The sequence below is a fragment of the Echinops telfairi genome, unplaced genomic scaffold (assembly GCF_000313985.2).
Source record: "Echinops telfairi isolate 266 unplaced genomic scaffold, ASM31398v2 ScPeMD7_1713;HRSCAF=2227, whole genome shotgun sequence".
Lineage (NCBI taxonomy): Eukaryota > Metazoa > Chordata > Mammalia > Afrosoricida > Tenrecidae > Echinops > Echinops telfairi.
This window is the reverse complement of record NW_022105611.1, coordinates 4,511,787-4,532,165: the sequence shown is the minus strand read 5'-3', so window position 1 is coordinate 4,532,165 and position 20,379 is coordinate 4,511,787. Positions and strand designations below refer to the sequence as shown.

Here is a 20,379-nt window from a genome sequence, read left to right as displayed (position 1 = left end):
GTTACTGTTTGCTGATCCTGACTTGCAGTAACCTATTCACTTCCCTAGGAAACCCTGCTTAACTGGGAGTAGTATCTGTGAGTCTGTGTGTTCACTGCAATGCATTATCAAACCCAATATCATTTCAGTATGGGAGAAACAGCTGACATAAGAATAAGTAGATAAGGATATACCTGGATGCTTGTCTTGTCATTTCTTCATTGCAATAGGGAAGCAGAGAAGGTCAAATACATCCACCTCCATTACTTTTTAATGCAGGTGCTCATTGGCCTTGGGCTAGTGTGGAGATGCATTCTCCTTCTCTCTTGTGTAGCAAGAAGAGGTCATATGTGTCCTCCATACAATTTTCTCAGTTGGTTCAGAAGTGGGATTAATTTCTCTGGTTCCAGATTCATGAAAGAAAAAGAAAGAAGGGCTATGGGAAGTGACATTTTTTATTCTTAAATTGGTTCTCCGGTTATTCTTGCCTGTAATGCTGAAAGGAAAATACCTAACCTCAAACCAAACTCACTGCCATGGAATTGACGATGGAATTGATGATGGAATTGATGATGATTCATAGCGACCCTGTAGGGTAGGATACAATTGCTCTTGTGAGTTTCCAAGACTGTAACTCTTTACTGGAGTTGAAAGCCTGGCCTTTCTTTAATTAAGATGTATAAGGAAACTGGTTTTTTTGCTACTATTTACAATAGAAAAAACTGGAATGGAAAGAGGAGCTCAGGGTTCTAGATCACAGCTCAAGTGCCACATAAAAGATTCCAATGTTTCCACCTGTGCCATGAAACAAAGCCTTCTAGTTATGGAGAAGACTGCTGGAAATCAAACGCAGAGGCTTATCGTAAGAGTGGCTGAATTACAATGTGAACTGAATTCCCGCCCTTGAATGGTGTCTGATATTGAAGTGGGAGTAATGTTTAGGAAGAAATGGGACCTTAAAACTTGGGATGGGTACATACCTGCAAATAATCAAGAAGATGGGGACATTGAGATCCTAAATTTCATTGAATCACTTGAACCAACAGTACCACCCTTCCTATCTGAAGATATGATTTTCCCTTTGCCTGCTAATCCACTAGCAGTAAGAAATTTATCCCCTTTACTCACATTAAAGGAGATTAGCCCCACTGTGCTGCTGATGTGGCACGTGAGGTTGGGTCTGGAGCATCTCCTGAGGCAGATAGCTTACAAGACATGACTGAGTTCTCCTAGGAAGTACCCTCGCTATTCATCATTGTGGCTAGACCTAAAACAGCAGTTAGTCCCAGCAAGTTCTAACAGGTGAAGTAGAACTGGTGACACATGAGGAGGTATTCTGTACTTCCAAAGAACTGCTGGCATTTTCTAATATGTATGATAGAAACACGAAAAGTGTGTGAGAGAAAGGCTATTAATGGTAATGTCTTTATTACTACATATATTCTAACCCTTGGTATACTGTAGACAAATGTATCCAAAGGCTTTTGAAAATGTTAGAGGGGATTTATCAGGAGAGACCTATAGACTCACACAGGAGGCTGGAGGACCTATCTTTTACCCTACAACAAAGAGCAAACTTGGGAGTCTTAGTTTCTCTACAGAATGCAACGTCCGCTATTTGATGTAAGCCCAGTTTGATAGTGGAATTTCCCTGATTGAACGATGGTCATAGGGGACATTCAGTAAAAAGAGATAAGATGGATGTGATTACTGTAATGGACAGCATAGACAGAGTAGTCATCAGAATAGCTTGATTTTTATGAAATTATGTTGTTGTCTTTTAGTACTACAAGGGCCAGGGATTAAAGTAAATGGTAAGCTATAGAAAGCCAATCCTTACATGATTACTAATACCCTAGACCTTTTAGGAATGAAGGTTTGTGTCACCATTCAGGCAAAGAACCACAACCAGCTGAAGTGCTCACTGAGAGCAAAGGGACTACAGAATGGATGGTAGAAGAAGGTAGTTCTAAATAGCAACTATGGCAATGCGATTGGTTGCATAAACAAACATGGTAATCCTTATGAGTGCTTCAAATCATTATGTATGCATCAAATGTTTTGCTTTGATCATTTTGAAGTATAAGGTTGGTGCATGTTGGGGTGTGCACATGTTAGTTGTATCATTTTAGGCACAAGTCTGACTATTATTGTCTTTGTTTAGAAATTATGTATGCTTAAGGAGATACATCTGACCCACGGAACTTGAAATGGACAAGCCATTTTCTTGACAGGAATCTCTTACCCTCTCTCTTTCTCTGCGAGACACACACACACACACACACACACACACACACACACACACACACACACAAAGAGACCTTTTGGCCTAGTGGTTACTGAGGGCTGCTAACTACAAGATCAGCAGTGTGAAACCACTTGCCCCTCTGTGGTAGAAAAACAGGGCTTTCTACTCTTGTAAAGAGTTACAGTCTCACAAGATAAAATAATAATAATTTATAAATTATCAAAGGTTTATGAGGGAGGGGTGGCGGGGAGAGGGGGGAAAATGAGGAGCTGATACCAAGGGCTCAAGTAGAAGGCAAATGTTTTGAGAATGATGATGGCAACAAATGTCCTTGACACAATGGATGAATGTATGGATTGTGCTAAGAATTGTGTGAGCTCCCAATAAAATGATTAAAAAAACACCGTTACTGTCTCAAAATCTCATCTGTCCTACAGGGCCACTCTGAGTCAGAATTGACTTAATGGCCGTTAACACATACATCACTGGTTTTGCTTCTTTAGGTAATCCAGCCTAACACAGTGACCCCTATTTTTTCCTTCTAAGAGCTAATAATTTGTGGGGCTTCATTTATCAGCTGTGTGGCCTCATTTCACTGAGACCTGAATTCTCAGCTTTGAAATGACAGTTTACTTACTCACTTTTGCTTTTATTAGCATGTATCTCTTTCTGGTATATCTTCCTACTTTACATGGTTTTTGCCCGAAGCACAAGCCAAAAGAAGTCAGAGAGGCCCAGTTTCACTTCTCAAAACTTATTTCATACTCTATGGGTAGGTAATTATTTCTATGATTAAGCTATGTTTAAATCAGTAGTAATTTATCTCTTCAATCTTAATGCTTTCCCTTAGCTCAAACATGCTGAACAATACCATAACTCGTTTTCATCCAACCCAATTAAGCCTTTTTCTGTGTCCCAGTAATTATTCCTTGAAGTGACTATTGAGAAATGGCCTGCTGTACATAAAGGCCAGCTTCACACCACGGGTCATCTGAGTCAAAGACGTCTCTGATGGTGATCCCACAAGAAAAAGCAAGTTTTGTAAGAAGTCACCAATCACAAATCATTATAGCATGTTTTGAAAATGTTAATTTAACTGATTCTAAAATTATATTAGCAACAGGAAAATTGCTTCGTGTTTCAAAAAAGGAATGAATACTCCATTTCTTCATATCTATTTTGGTCAGTTACTGAGCCATATACTGTATGTAGGCACGATGTAGTATGTGGAAAATGGCCGTGAAAAGAACCCAGATCCTGCTCTCAGAGCATAATCTAATTAAGGACTGGACATCGGATAAAGGATTATAACTCAAAGGCAATAAATGATCAAAAGTGCATTGGTACATGTTATTCAATTGATGGACATAAGACATGTTTCTTTGTCCAAGAAGATATTATTTTTAAAATTGTTTATTCAGAAGAATATGTTGAAAATCAGGTAAAGTGCAAAAAAAGGAAAGAGGAAAATTATACAGTTTTGTAGTAGCCTTACAAAATATTCTTAAAAATTCCCAAAAGAACCCTTGGAATTAATAATTTCTAACAATAATAAGCTTACATTTTCAGGTCCTGAAAACCTTTCGTATTCATTATTTTAATTACTACTTTTAAAATCTTTATAACATAAGTATTATTGAGCTCATTTTATGTATGATGGAACAGAGACTCAGAGGACATAGATGATTCGACAAGGTTGACACAGTATATGGGTGACAAATCATCAAAACAGAAGTTCATGTTGTCAAATCTAATAAATAAAAATGTCAGGTTTTAGAATTATGGTTAATAGCCAGGGTTAACTGTTATATCACTTACTAGCCAAATTACTTTGGGTAAAGCATCCTTTATATACCAAAACTCCAAAACCAAATTCACTGCCATCGAGTCGATGCTATCTTATAGTGACCCTATAGACCAGCATAGGACTGTCTGGTGAGTTTCTGAGACTGTAACTGATTACATGAGTCAAAAGCCCAGCCCTTCTCCCAAGGAGCAGCTGGTGGTTTTGAACTGCTGATCTTTAGATCGCAGCCCAGCACATAACTACCACATAGGTCACCAGCGCTCCCCTTCAATACAAATGGGGATTAAAAAAAACACAGAAATTATCTCATGTATAATTAAGAAGATTACATGAGTTAATATTTATAAATTATTAACATCATCCCCTCTGCATCATAAAGATTTAATAAATATTTAGGTTAATGTCTCATAAACTGATTTACACAGAATCGAACTTACTAATTCTGCATATAACCAAACTCTTTACTGTGAAGTAGCCTGGGGCTGAAGCCTCTGATGGACAAGAGTAGTTTCAGACAGTATGAGTCCTAAATTGAGCCTATTCTCAAATTGTTGTAAAAGGTTAACACTTCCTACTTTTAAAAGCAACCTTTAAAAAGCAGTTATAGCTCTCTGCCATTATTGGAATCCAGTAAGTGAATTAAATTTGACAGAAGTAAACTTAAGATATAAGGGGGTAGGATTCGGGGTCTGATTTTTTTCTGACCTTTCTAAAGAAATCCAGCCTTCTCTTACTCATGACTGAAAACTAATTTGTCCAATTAAAAATTGAGAAAGCATTAAAATATATTTTGAATATATATAATAGGAGCTGGTGAAGTTCTTATTCAAGGTCAGTGGGAGAGTTGGAACCCTTTTAAAAAGATTTTTCTCAATTTTGAAAGAGTTTATTATGGACAACTGGGATGGATCAATAGTGCAGCTTTTTCTGCAAATAAACATTATAAGAACAAAGGATGTCAGGGCATTATTAGAACTAGAACAGAAAGTCTATTGCCAACCCAATTATTTTAGCTTTTAGTGCAACTTATAGCTCTAAACCAACTGACAAAATATAACAATATAATTAAAAGCAGAATTTGAAATTTGGCAGATAAGTGTTCCAAATCCAGACCTAGTTACTGAGTACTGTAGATTAATGACCTTGGCTAGATGAACCATCTTGCTTTTCTGAGTCTGAGTTTCATTGCTTGATAGTGGGTGTAATATCTACAAAGCAACTATGATGATTAAGTATAAGATGGGAAAATGATAAATATCTAATCTAGTGTCTATAACGTAGGAGTGGAAGACATAATAATAGGTGTAGTCTCTATCGTACAATAGTAAGTAAGTAGCAAGAGAAGTGAAATAACAAAATTAGAAATCATGTTTCTATTTATAATCAATTGTGTAGTGCTGGAAAAGGGGAAATGCCCGGTCCCACAGCCTCTGGGCTCTGCCTTGGAGTGAGAAACGTCAACCACTGCCATCCCTTAGGCAGCGGCCTCCAAATGCACTTGGACACGGGCCTCTTTGTCCAATCTGGTCTCATTACTCCAGCTTCTCCCAAATCTTCACCTGAATCCTTTCTTATCCCAATATCTGTACTATTTTAAAAGGTTCTCTGAACAGATCAACCAAGAATTCTGGATCTAACTATATAAAAAAGCTTTCTCATGCAAATATCTGCAAAACAAAGAGTGACTCTTCCCACGAAAGCTGCACTCAGATTATCGCCATTCAGCGGCTTCCCCTGTTACCTTCTGTGCCCCGCTCCAAGAAAAATTATTGGGGTTCCTTCATGGACACCCAGGAAATGCCTCTGAGGACACTCCAGGCTCGGGTGATTCTGATCTTCCTTGCAATGGTTAGTGCTGCTTTCCTCACCAAATTAATACAGAAAAAAATCCAAATTTCCTTAAATCCTTCAATGGACTTAAACAAACCTCATGATATAGTGAGTCATAGCAACACAGGAAGACTGACAAAGACGGGGAAGCAAGCTCCAAGTACAACCACAATCCCAGGCCCTCCCACCACAAGCGGAAATTCTGCTGAACTGCAAAGCAACAACAGAAACCTGCAGATCACACTCCAGTTTCTCAATCCCACCTATCATTCCTCACATTGCCCCTGGAAACCCACGTACACTGGAACACTGGGGAGATCCTGATCTCTCCAAGGCCCAAAATGCAAACCTGGGACTCCAGAAGCATTACGGGCCACACTAAGAAAACTTATCTAAAAGACTGAATAAAGTCAGCAAGACCACCCCCTTCCATGGTCAGGAATGGGAAGAAACAGAGGCATTGTGGGGTGGGAAGATGTGTCAACTTGATAAAAGAATGTAGGGGTGGAGTTTGGCCTGTCAACCGGCTCACAGCCTGGTGATCCCTCCTTGAGGGCATGGCCTTCTCATGAGGATTCTGGAACGTGCTCTCTTCCTCCCTGGAGGTGGGACATACTCTCTCCTTGTTATACATCCCTGTTGACAAGTCACATGGAGTCATGCTGATGGCAGCCAGAGCCCTGGAGATGCTTCCACCACCATTGGAACCACAGGACTTTCCACCCACCAGTCTGTGATCTTCCTGCATTCAGCATCATTGCATGTGCTGCGTGAATCTGAAGAAGGATTTATGGACTAATATCAGACATGTGGGCTAATACTGAACTTGTGGACTTGATCTGAACTGGGCTGGGATGTTGTATTGGTGCATAATTACTTTTTGATATAAAGTTCTCTCTTACACGTATATGAGTGTCGCTGGATTTGTTTCTCTAGTCAACCTGGACTAACACAGAGGAGCACAGGCAACTTTAGAAAATAAATATTGTTGAATCTTTTAAAAATATTGTGTAGATGATAATTTACAACAAGTCAAATTTATGGCAAGACTGAAATTCAAATTGGATACTTAACAGAAACAACTGAGGGTCACAATAGGAGAGCTTACATTGACATGGAGGAGAAAAAAGTAGAAATTCAAAATTATAAAAAATATCAGATTTACTTGATATGGCTCCAACCTATAGTGACCTTATGCACAACAAAATGAAATATTGCCCTATCCTCCGCCATCCTCACAGTGGCTTGTATGCTTGAGCCCACTGCTGCAACCACTGTCAGTCCATCTTATGCAGGACCGTCCTCTCTTTCACTGCTCCTCTTTTCCACCAATTGTGGTGTCCTCCAACAAGGGCTGATCCACAGCATGTAACGGGAAGTCTCACAATCCTTGCTTCTAAGGAGCACTCAGGCTGGACTTCTTCCAAGACAGATCTATTTGTCCTTTTAGCAGTCCATGGTAGTTTCAATATTTTTCAAGAGCACCACAATTCAAATGCATAAATTCTACTTCAGTCTTCCTTAATCAATGTCCAGCTTTCACATATATATAAGGTAGTTGAAAATACCATGGCTTGAGTCAGGCAGACCTTAGTCCTCAAAGACCTCATCTTTCCTTTTCAGGATGCTAAAGAGGTCTTGAATACCTCATTCAAATCTGAATTCACCTAATACAATTAGCCATTGGATCTCTTCACTGCTGCTTCCAAGAGCATTGATTGGGGATCCAAGCAACACAAAACACTTGACAACTTCAAATTTTCTTTATTTATCATGGTGGTACCTATTCTATTGTTCCAGTTGTAAAGAATTTGGTCCTCTTGACATTGAATTGTAACCCATACTGAAGGCTGAAATCCTTGATCTTCATCAGCAAGTGCTTCAAGTCCTCCTCACTTTCAGCAAGCAAGTTTGTGCCATCTACACGTCACAGCTTGTTAATAAGCCTTCCTCTAATCCTGATGCCACATTCTTCTTCATTTCATCCAAATTCTCTGATGATTTGCTCAGTATACAGATTAAATAAGTATGGTGAGACTATCCAATTCTGATTCATACCTTTCTGAATTCTAAACCATGCAGTTTTCCTTTATTCTATATGCACAAATGCCTCTTGATCCATGTACAAGTTCAGAATGAGCACAATGAAGTGTTCTGGAATGACCATTTTTCTCAAAGTTATCCATAGTTTATTTGATCCACACAATTTAATGTCTTGGCAATAGTTAATAAAACCCAAGAAAATATGTTTCTGATATTCTCTGACTTGAGACAAGATCCATCTGACATCAGCAATGGCATTCCTTGTTTCATGTCCTCTTTGGAATCTGACATGAACATTTGGCAGCTCCTTGTCAATGCATGGCAGCCATTGGTGGATGATTGTAAGCAAAATTTCACTTAAGTGTGGTATCAGTGATAATTGTTCTATAATTTGAGTATCATGTTGGGTGACTGTTCTTTGGAATGGGTACAAATATGGATCTGTTCTAGTCAGCTGGCCAAGTAGCTGTCTTCCAAATTTCTAAGCAAAGATGCTTAAGTACATCCAGTGCTTCACTAGCTAGTTGAAACATTTCCATTAGAATTCCTTCAATTCCTAGAACCATGCTTTTGGCTAATGCTTTCCATGCAGCTTGACCTTTTTCCTTAACACTGTGAGTTTTTGTTCATCTGCTGCCTTACGAAGGACTAAATGTCAATTCATTTGTTTTGGTATGGTGACTGTGTATTCTTTCCATCTTCTTTGAATGCATCATTTGCTATTTTGATCATGGAATCTTTCAGTATTGCAACTCAAGGCTTGAATTTGTTCTTGCATGCTTTCAGTTTAAGATATTCTGACCATGTTTTTTCTTCTTGGTTTTCTAACTCAAGGTCTTTTCACATTTCATTATAATTTTTGACTTAGTCCTCTTGAGCTTCCCTTTGAAATTGTCTGTTCGGCTCTTTGACTATATCATTTCTTCCATTTCCTTTAGTTACTCTATAATTGAGTCTCTTCTGATATTCATTTTGATATTTTCTCTTTTCACTCACCTTTTATTGCTTCATGAATATGTTCTGTTGTCCTTCCACAACTCAAGTCTTCTGTCATCATTAAAAAAAATAATTTTATTGAGGGTTCTCACAGCTCTTATCAGAATCCATGCATCAAACACATTTGTATAGATGGTGTCATTTGTACAGATCCATTGTGTCAAACATCCATTTGTGTCAAACACATTTGTACAGATGGTGCCATCATCATTTTCAAAACATTTTCTTTCTCCTTGAGCCCTTGGTATCAGCTTGGTATCACCTCCCCCACCCTCCCTCCATCACTAGCCCTTGATACTTTTTTTTTTCATGTCTTACACTGACTGCTTTCTCCCTTCATTCACTGTTGTTTGTCCCCCTGGGAGGGCATTATATGTAGATCATTTTGATCAGTTCCCCCTTTCACCCCATACCTTCCCTTCTCCTCCTGGTATCAATACTCTCATTATTGGTCCTGAGGGGTTTATCTCTCCTGGATTCCCTGTGTGCAAGCTCTTTTCTGTACCAGTGTACCTGCTCTGGTCTTTTCGAATCTGTAAGGTAAAATTGGGGTCATTATATTGTGGGGGAGGAAGCATTAAAGAACTAGAGGGAGGTTGTATGTTTCATCAATGCTATACTGCACCCTGACTGGCTCATCTTTTCCTTGTAACCCTTCTGTAAGGGGATGTCTAATTGTCTACAAATGGACTTTGGATCTCCACATCAGAGTCCCCCTCATTCACATGGATATGATTTTTTGTTCTGGGTCTTTGATGCCTGATATCTGATCCCATAGACACCTCTTGATCACACAGGCTGGTGTGCTTCCTCCATGTGGGTTTTGTTGCTTCTTAGTTGGATGGCCGCTTGTTTATCTTCAAGCTATTAAGACACCAGATGCTATATCTTTTTATAGCCGGGCACCATCAGCTTTCTTCACCACATTTATTTATGCACCCGTTTTTGTCTTCAGTGGTTGTGTCAAGAAAGGTGAGCATCACAGAATGCCAGGTAATTAGAATAAAGTGTTCTTGTGTTGAGGGAGTACTTGAGTAGAGACCCAATGTCCATCTGCTACTTTAATACTTAACATATAAATATATGTACATATATCTGTATCCCTATCTTATATATAAATATATTTGCATATGTACATGTCCGTATCTAGACCTCTAAAAATTCCCTTTGCCTCCTAGTTGCCTTTATTTCCATTTACCTTCCTCTCATCCCACGATCATGTTCAGCCTTCATTGGGGGTTCAGTAAATCCTCTTGGTTACATTGCCCTTGATCAAGCCCCACCAGGCATACTATGCCCTCATCATCATCAATTTAAGACTACTTGTTGTTCCCTTGTCCCTGGGTTCATTGACACACCTCTTCTCCCCCACCCCCAACCTTCCCTTCTCCCCCAGGAACCATCAGTCCCATTGTTTATTCCTCCAGATTATTTATCCTGCTTATCTTATGTAGACAGACATGCAGAGACAAAAATAAACACAAAAACAAGACAACCAAACAAAACAACAATAACAATAAAAACAACAACATAAAAAAGAAAAGCCTATAAATAGCTCCTATCTTTTTGCTAACCTTTAGGAGTGTTTTCCAGTCGAGGCTGCTGTGGTGCCATGAAGTGGCCCCAAAGCCTATTTTGGTATTCCCCAGGGACTTCATTGCTTTGTTCCCCTTGCTGCTCTGTTGCATGTCCTTAGTGTTTCCCCCTGGTGTGATGGGGTCAGATCGGGCACAATTTCCACACTGGGTCTCCAGTGTGGTTCCTGTAGCCCTATGGGTCACTGAGGGATGCCATGTCTCCTGGTGGGGCCAGCCCTATGGTCCTTTCTGTGCATTGGCTGCTCTGAGCAGGAATATCGTCCTCGGGGCTTGGTGGGCCAGGATATGTTCCACTCTTTTTCTCTCTCCTTCCTGTCAATGGATTTCAATGCATTAAATCTATTCTTGAGATATTCTCAAAAATCAGATGGGAGAGACGCAAGGTTATATTTGGCTCTCTTGGACTTGGGTTAATTTTCTTCAGCTTTAACTTGAACTTACATTTGATGGTCTGTTCCACAGTCAGCCCTTGGCCTGGTTTTAGCTGATGATATTGAGCTTCTCCATGGATTCTTCCTGCAGATGTAGTCAATTTGATTTCTGTGTATTCCATCCGGAGAAGTCCATATATATAATCATTTTTGCTGTTGAAAAGATATTTGCTATGAACAAGTCATCGGTCTTACAAAATTCTGCCATGTGATCTCCAGCTTCATTTCTCTCACCAAGGCCCTATTTCCCCACTGCTCTTCTTCTCTCTTGGTTTCCAGCATCTGCATTCCAATGGGCAATAATTATCAATGCATCTTCATTGCATGATTTATCAATTTCAGACTGATATTATTGGTAAAATCTTTCACCTTCTTCAATGGTGCATAAATCTGAATAATAGTTTAATTGCTTGGATTTCCTCAAAGGCAGATAGATCACAAACAGCATTGTATTGTATTGTGGGGAACATCTATTACTGGTCTGGAGATGAACTAAGCCTGCTTGTGAGAGCTGAGTTTAATGCTTTTCCTCAATCAGTAATATCAGGTTGGTAGTTTGAAATTTCACACAATAGATGTATCTATAATTAGAAAATGCTAAAAAGCAGCACTCCTCCCTCTGAGATCTGGTTATTACCCTTTTGCCAAGACACTACTGAGTACATGAAATGAAAAATGTTTCTGAATATATTTAATGGTGTTGCCTAAAATCCCTCAGGGAGCTGGATTGACAGGGTGATCGTAACCATAGACTCAGGCACGGGAACAATTGTGCGGATGACTCAGGACCGGGCTGTGTTTCATTCTGTTGTGCAGAAGATCAATACGGGTCAAAATGATATCAATACGGGTCAAAATGATCGCAATTCACCATATTTATGCAGACAAGAAAAACAATTAAACCAGTCTTTCTAAAGCCTTAGTGTGCTTCAGAGTCATCTGGAGGACTTATTAACAAATATAAGATGTTAGTGCTCACCCCAACGTTTCTGGTTTAGCAGATTTGAGGTAGGGCTGAATTATTATAATTTCTAATAATTTCTAAAAAATTATTATAATTTCTAAAAATTTCTAGTCCCGCTGGCTCTGAGACTATGTTTTGAGAACAATAGAATTTGTGGACAATTTGTAACATTGGAAATTATCTAATCATTCTACAGTAAAAATCTCTGAACTACTCATTCACTAGATTTCTTCATGGCCCTGTTCTCCAGAACTGAAGGAATCTGCTGAGTCAAATTAAAAGTATTTTCTAATACATATAAATGCGAATTAAATATATCTATGACTGTAGTGTTAGCTCTTTGAAAACTGAATCAAAAATTAATGTTTTCATTGTACCTAGTTGCTTATATCCAAGATCCTTTTTATCTGCAATTTTCCATTTCTGTTAGAAATCGTTTAAATTACAAGCCTTTAAAAGAACTCAGCCATCACATACAATCTCGTAACACTGTTGTGTGTAGCCCCGTGATGCTGTGCGTTTCATAGTTCCTGAATTAAGTTGCCCATTAGGAGAGTAAATTGGAAGAAGTATCGCGGGGGGGCGTCTAACAGCCACTTATTTTCAGTCTTCAGATGCACTAATGCAAGTTTCCTCATTTTCTCTTTGGCTTCTTATCTCCAACTCTATCTCTGAAATACTATGCAACATTAAAAGAAGTTGGAGTCTGTTTTATGTCAAATTAAATCTTCTCTATTTTCCGGAGCATGTGGTGACTTTTTTTTCACATTTTAAAATCGAATAGACATGATAAAGGGCAGCACCTATTACACAGCTTCCCAGGAAGGAAGATACTGAATCAAATGGATGATGTGTTTGAAAAGGTCTATCCAGTTGCTGGTAGGGTAGTTACCACGTTTTTAAAATGGTTCCTTTCCAGGAACCAAGTTGGAGCCATTATCGGGAAGAAACACTCACAGGGCAGTGAATAGTTTGGAATTATTAAGGCCGGTGCTTTTTGGGATCATAAGAGTACATGGGGAGAAAATGTCAAGTGAAGAAAATAATATATGAATAAGTAAATTTTTTTGATGTGTTAGTTCAGGTTTACAGAAAGAATACATTAGCTTGATTTTGATGAATTTTGATCCTGATTGCACATTAGAATTGCCTGAGGGGGCTTCTTAAACATGCACTTGACTGGGACCCTATCTAGATTTGCTACATCCTAATCATTAAGGGTAGAATCTTACTGTTTTAACAATAAAAACAAACAAAAACTTTTTTCCCAGGGTCTTCCTGGAAAACAAAAGAAGTGGGAAGGAAGATGGATTGAGAAACTGAAAGTTCCCATTGCTATCATTAGCCTGAAATTGTGCTTATGCATTTCCCATAGGAATGCAGCAAATAGACTTGAAGGCATAACAGAATAATTGAAGCAACTGTCATTGCCCTACAAGAAGAAGTTTGAGCTGTTTGGGCACCAGTAGCTGCTAACAAGGTCCCTGTTGGCTTATTAGACTTTCCTCCATGGGGAATGCCTGAACAGGGATGAGCACATGACACGTTCACCTTGCTGCTCGCCAGGGATGAAAATGGCAAACCAGTAAGTTCATCTCAGGTGCAGTGCACAAAGTATGTAAGCAAGTCGGTACAGACACTCTCCAACTCTGGTGTGTGGAAACGAACACAGGTTTTGGAATCAATCAGAGCTATATTCAATTCCTTGACATCTTCAATGACTGGCTGCCTGAATTTCGCAGTGTTATTTAATTTCTATGAACTGCAACTTTCCTCTTCTGTAAAATTGGGGCAATGGTAATATTGCCTTATAAGGAGATGAGATTCAAATAGGATCGTGTATATGAAAGGATTTTTAAAAGTATACAATTCTTATTTGATGCCTATATTTAACTCTTTGACTCTTTCTTCCAAATGATAAAGTCTCAGCAAGGCAAGCTACTGATACTGCTGCAATCATTTCTAACTTTTAAAGTGATATCTTTGGCCAACAATGAAGACATACAATAGAAAATATTCACTTTTTTACATGATTCATATCCATAAATAAATTTCCTCTATCAGGTGACAACTACCAACGTTCTCTGAAGGCCTTTTTTGAGTCCTATGGTGAGCGTTCATCTTTTGCATTCTTATTTTCTGTAGGGCAGGAAAAGTGAATGATGCATAATTAATATATGCTTTTCTTTTAAATCCAAAGATGTCCTTTTTCATTTAATTTTGGAAAATGAACACAAAGTACTTGAGTCCTACTTCTGAGGCATTTCCTACTTGAAGACACAAGTTCTTTTTAAATTATTAAAATAATAAGAATCTCTATATTAACATTCTGGTTCCTACAACCACAAGGCTGGGTATGGTCTCATTCTTACATACTTCTTATCTGGAAGCCCTGTCTTGGCCATGCTGGAGGCTCCCTTAGAAGCAACAGCTGGGAAGGCAGCATAACCTGGGAGTAAAGAAACCATAACCTTGCTGAACACATTATGAGAACGTCAGGCGCATTTCCTTGGATTGTGCTTGAACACCTGCGGTTGAATGACAAGTAGCAGGCAGATTTCTTGGAGACCAGGAAGTTGGAGGCATAGCTAGAGTTGGAATGAGTCCTGGTACAGGGAGCTGCAACAATGGAGGCTTTTCTGAAGGGATGGAGTGGGAGCGCACATGTCCTTGGCTAGTATCCTTCATGATAATCACATACTTATGAACTGCAATGCTGTATTCTTCAGTGCCGTGGAGACCAACAGCAACCCCATGTGACAAATTAGGACTCCTTCATAGGGTTTTCTTGGCTGCAAACTTTATGTCCGGGCCTTTCTGTCTCTGAGCAGGTGGGATCAAATAGCCAATCTTTTGGTCATTCCATCACAATAAGGTGTTATAATAAGAATAGCTATAAGACAGGAAGGATCCATTGTGTTCCATATCCTATACTTAATGCCTCACATCTGCTATAAAAATGAACCCTCGCCACAATTCTTGTTTCACCAGTGAAGAAGCTGAGGTTGTAATAAGGTAACTAATTGGAGGAAAATCATGATCAGGCTCCGTGTTATAGAATGTAAACCTACATATGCTCAAGCATATTTTTTGCACCACCATTTTCAAAGTAGAACAGTCACATGACTACAGGTTTATAAACACTTTCTAACAAGTAAATGGTACACAGATTTCTAAGGATTATTATTTCTAGATCCTCCCCAATTAACTTTTTAAAACTTACTCTGATTGAAGAGGCTCTTGGACACTTTTTTTCCACCTACCCTTTCACAGCTTCCCTTCTCTGGCTGTACAGAAGAAGGATGCATCTTTCACCCCTCCTGAAGTCTGACTCCCCACCTCTGGTAGGTGCCATGGTATTGATTTTGACTCAAGGACTCTCTAGGACAAAGTGTAACTGCCTCATAGAGTTTTCAAGGCCACGTTTTTCTTCCACAGAAACACTGGATTCCACTGACAAAGTATTTGTTAGCAATGGAGCATTTAAGGATTGTGCCACCAGGAGTTCCCACGTGTAGGGTCCTCCTGAAAGCTTTCGGCAGTGGTTCTCATCAAGTTCTTACACACATGCCTGACATACTAAGTGTCATCTATACCATGTATTCATAACAGATGCCATAGAAAAGAGAGTTATTCGGAAGGAAAGTGTATCTTGTTTGGGTGGGCTGGAGGGAACAGGACTTGGTATAATCATCACAAGAGAGTAAAGTAAGTTAAAAAGATGTGCATAAATGGCCAGATAAGAGACAGAGATGCTGGGACTCACAGCAATGGGAGAGCAGGGGGCATTTATGCAAGAGTCAAGGGATATACGTTTTACAAGTGCATGAAGAAGTCTTTGTGAAGCAGAGAGTTCTGCCCCACTTTAAGTTGTGCAATTCTCTATCGTATTTTGGATAACCTGAAAGAGAAAAAAAACCCACCACTTTTCTGGTTACTAAGCAGGGGTGACACAGAAGAAAGAAAAACCTGGAGATCTTAAAGCTCACAGTCGGTGACCACCCATGGGAGCACAGCTCTTCTAAGACATATGGAGTCACCATGAGTCAACGTGCACTCCACAGCACCTGGTTGCATGTGGGGTTCTGAAGCAATAAGTACTGAAATAACAACAAAAACATCTGTAGTATCCCTCTCCCTGCGTACAAAAATGAACTCCAGATGGACAAAAGTTTTAAATGTGTTCCAGAACAATAAGTCTATCAATGAGAAACTAGGGACAAGGTTGACGGCCCTCCTGTAAGGTACAGATATACTACCAAACATACTAATGGAAAAAAACACAGTAAAAGATAAAATAAATGTCTGGGGCCTAATAAACATAAGACACATGTTCATCAAAAGACTTCATCAAAAGAGTAAAAGGAGTATTCACACACTGAGAAGAAAATCTTTCACAACAGCACAACAGACAGATCTTTAAAATGTATAGAAAACGGCAATAACTAGATAAGAAAAAAATTGAATACTCTAATTATAAAGTAGGCAAAGTAGATGAATAAACAGATCACCAAAATTTACATCCAAATTATTAACAAACATATGAAAGAATGCTCACGATCATTAGCCACCCGGGAGATGCAAATAAATATGAGATACCTTACACAGGCAATACCATCCCAGATATAAAAAGAGCGGACAACAAATTGTGGAGAGAGTGTGGAGAGATTTGAACTCTTATACACTACTAGTGTTCTGTTAAGATGTACAACCATTGTGGGAAGTGAGTTGGCACTACCTCAAACAACTGGGAATAGAAACTCCATTTGCACCAGAAATACTTTGGCTGCAGAGACACTCTAAAGAAGTAAGAGCCAGTACACAAGAAACATGTGCACTCTTATGTTCATTGCAGCTCTGTTCACAGTAGCAGGAAGCTGGAAACAGCCAAAGGCCCATTAGTAAGTAGGAGATCAGATAAAGAAACGCCGGTACATGCACACAATGGAATTTTATGCGTTGCTTTAAAAACAAAAAGACGAAAACATGAAGCACATGATGACTTGGAAGAAGCTGGAGAGCTGTATGCAGAGTGAAGTTAGTCAATTACACACACAAAAAAAAACAATTATTGTGTGAGACGGCTATTATAAGGAGAAACGCTGAGACAAAGATTTATATAACAAAGAGGCAGACTTTGAAGGTTCTCAAGGCAAGGACAGCGAGGGAGTAACTGACTGGAAGGTTGCCAGGAATTCCCTTGGGTAGAAGGGCGGGTAGAGATTCATAGAGGGAGAAGTGAAATCAGGGGAGGGAGAGGATAGGACATGGGGCTGGGTGATGGGGTTGATGAATAGTTCGAACTACTCAATGCCTCGTTGATGATCTGAACTGTAACTCCATCCTCCACCTATTCACAATGAAAAATTAATTTAAAAAATGCAGCTTGCTGAGAAAATTATTCTAACTGTATAAAATGAAGCAAGACCTCCCCTAAGGAGCCTGATGGTCAGTGGTTAAGTGCTTGGCCGCTAACCACAAAGTTAGCAGTTCAAACCCACCAGCCACTCTACCGGAGAAAAAGGTGGCAGTTGGCTTCAGTAAAGAATTTTGGCCTTGGAAACCCCATGGAGAATTTTACCTCATCGTCAAGGTTACTCTGAGGTAGTGTCAACTCAGTTGGTTTGGGTTTGGGCCTATCCTGCCTGACTTCTAGTGCTTTTACTATCTATTCATGACCTTTGATTGTTATTATAATTTTACTCACAGTTCTGCTTGCTTGCTATTTCTTAATTCTGAAATTCAATCATATCCCCTTCACCATATTTCCCCAAATTGGTTCTTGCTTAAATGTAGCTTTGTCACTCTGCCTTTTTGATCTATTATTTTATCTTCGTTCTACCTGTGTATCCTGTGTGAAAGAACACTGACATGCTAACTTACTCTACCACTTCCCCAGGAATATGTGAGTGACTATTAAAACAAATCACTAAATGAGAGCTTGGGTTTGGACGTCTGATTTCGTAGGAGTTACATCCAAACTCTCCCCTTACCTGAGTCGCACTGAGAAACAGACTTCTTTGAGGGCGTTTTCTTCCCAATGGGGAATAAGAACATTTACGTGAGAGGGTTGTTGCAAATATTGAAGGGTGTGTGGCACAAAAAGCATGGAACTCAACTGCTATTATCATAATGATCTCCATTATTATTATTCCAAATAGTGCATAAAACAATTTATCAGAATTCTGATTAATTTGAAACAAGTGTTTTTGCCAAGTCAGATACATAATTAATGGATGTCTTCGGTACTGTCCATGATGAATTATAATGTGGAAACATCACAAATGTTATGCTTTCTATGGACTCATGAGCCAAAATTAAAACTATTCACTGGAAAGCAAGGGGGCACAGGCTGTAAAAATCTTCCCTGAGTACAGTTAAAGGTTTAAATGAGAGTAACTAGAGTGAATATTACACAATACTCTTACTACTTTTCAGTATTCTATTCCTGGGCTCAAACAAAACAACCATTTTGAGGCTGAGTCAGGACAGAGAGGGGTTTTCGTTCATTGTACATGGGGTTTCTATGGTCCTAGCACAATGGCACATAACAAGGACAACCTTTCAGTATCTAAAGGAGGAACCAGAGGCAGGATCAACCGGAAGAAATACAAATTGACTGAGCCTATTCCGTTTGGTTAATGCAGTTCATTGTTTCCAGATTAACGCTACTCAATTCCCAAAATTCATCAAACACTAACTAGGCATACTCAATATCAAGAATTCCAATACATAATGAATTGTGCTTTCATCCTTGTGAATAAGGTTTTCTTTTATTTCTGAAGAGTGTAACTACAGCACTGGTAAGATAATCACTTAGATTTTCAGCCATTGTGATAAACTGAAAATAATTTTTTTTCAATTTTCTCTTATATCAACAGGATTTGCTAATCCACTTACTGGACTAGCAGATGCCTCTAAAAGCAGCATGCACAACGCCCTGCACATATTTATGAATGGAACGATGTCCCAGGTACAAGGATCTGCCAATGATCCCATCTTTCTTCTTCATCATGCATTTATTGATAGGTAGGTTGACAACATTCTCATCACTTATGTGATAATGGCTTTCAATATAGTAAATGTCTACTAGATGTAATTTGATTTATCATAGAAAATGATGGTGTCTATTATTTCAGATTTGTTCTCCCAGCAACAGACCCTAAACTAACAATCTGGATGCAAATGTTTCATTTCGTCCTTCTTAGAATAATCTGCTAATTCTCTATTTGATGATTAGACATTTGTTGATTATTAGTATAATAACTCAAAACTAAGAAGCAAATGTCAATGTTGTTTCTGATTTAGTCCACACAGTTGTTTCTGATTTAGTCCACACATTGAACCTAATATAGTTTCTGGGGACAGAAGTGGAGGATGAAGCATCATAAAGTGAGAGGTTTTTTGTCCCAGAAATCTGTAGCACCCAACTTTCCTCATAGGATACTCAGCCCAGAGTTTCTCAAAAAAAGTAGCTTCAATCGTCGACATTTATTATTTACAGAGTATAATTATTTAGCCCTTACTCAACGTTGTATATCCTTGCCTGACTATTCCACATCCATCCTGACTGTATGCATTGTTTATATGTCCCCAAATCTGGAACCCATTTTTCTTGAGCTCATTTCTACACACGATTCCAGCGTAGCCTCAGATTATACCTCCTTCGTGAAGTATAGCCGGGCCACTCCTGTCTGCCAACGTCTCTCCCACCCGACGTGTGCTTGGTGATCTCAAGTTGCCAGTTCCAAAGCAAGCATGATGGGAGTCTTTGTATCACGAAAAGCAGAAAACGCTAAAATCATGGATTTTGTTTCTGAGGAGCTGATATAGATTTTCCAGCACATCCTTATTCTTGTATCTTAATCCACACCACATTCTCTTTATATTATTTCTTATCATGTTGTTTGTCACTTCCCTTCCAGTAATTTATGAGTAACCTAAGGGCAGAGTTAATGACTTAGATGGTGTTTATTTTCTTCTAGTGATTTGTGTAGCATTTAGTTAGTAAGTGCATAATAATGTTCTACCTGAAAAATAAATTATTGAACTTTATTACACAAACACAAACAACAAAAGGCAAAATAGAGGAATTATTTTACCTGAATAATTTCTTTGTTGAGGTTTGAAAAGCAAGTTGAACAATCTTTATGTTATGTAATATTTCTCTATTTTTATTTGTTATAGATGAATTATATTTCCTTTTCTAAAATGCATCTTTTATATTTTGTTATTTTTGTTTTAGGTCTGTCTTTCATAATTGACTGTATAGGAATTTTGCAAATTTTTAAAAATCCAGGCCTTTTGTCATTAGTATTACATTATCTTTCCTGTTATCAAATTAACATTTTAACTCTTAAAGAATTATTTTTTTCTAGCCAGAAATTACCCTCTCTTGTGCAGTCTCTTTACCCAACTTCCCCTCATGGTTGCAGGCTCCTAATTCTTCTTCATTTTCAATCTTCTCATCTGTAAAAGATGAG

The 20,379-nt window shown here is 38.7% G+C and overlaps 1 protein-coding gene across 1 annotated transcript in view; it reads left to right on the top strand.

The window, feature by feature from the left end:
* Positions 1–20,379, top strand: part of TYR (tyrosinase) — a 122,383-nt gene that overhangs the window by 32,277 nt on the left and 69,727 nt on the right. Inside the window, exon 3 of the mRNA XM_004708892.2 lies at positions 18,778–18,925. Coding sequence (XP_004708949.1) covers positions 18,778–18,925 — 148 coding nt within the window. The remainder of the gene's footprint in view (positions 1–18,777; positions 18,926–20,379) is intronic.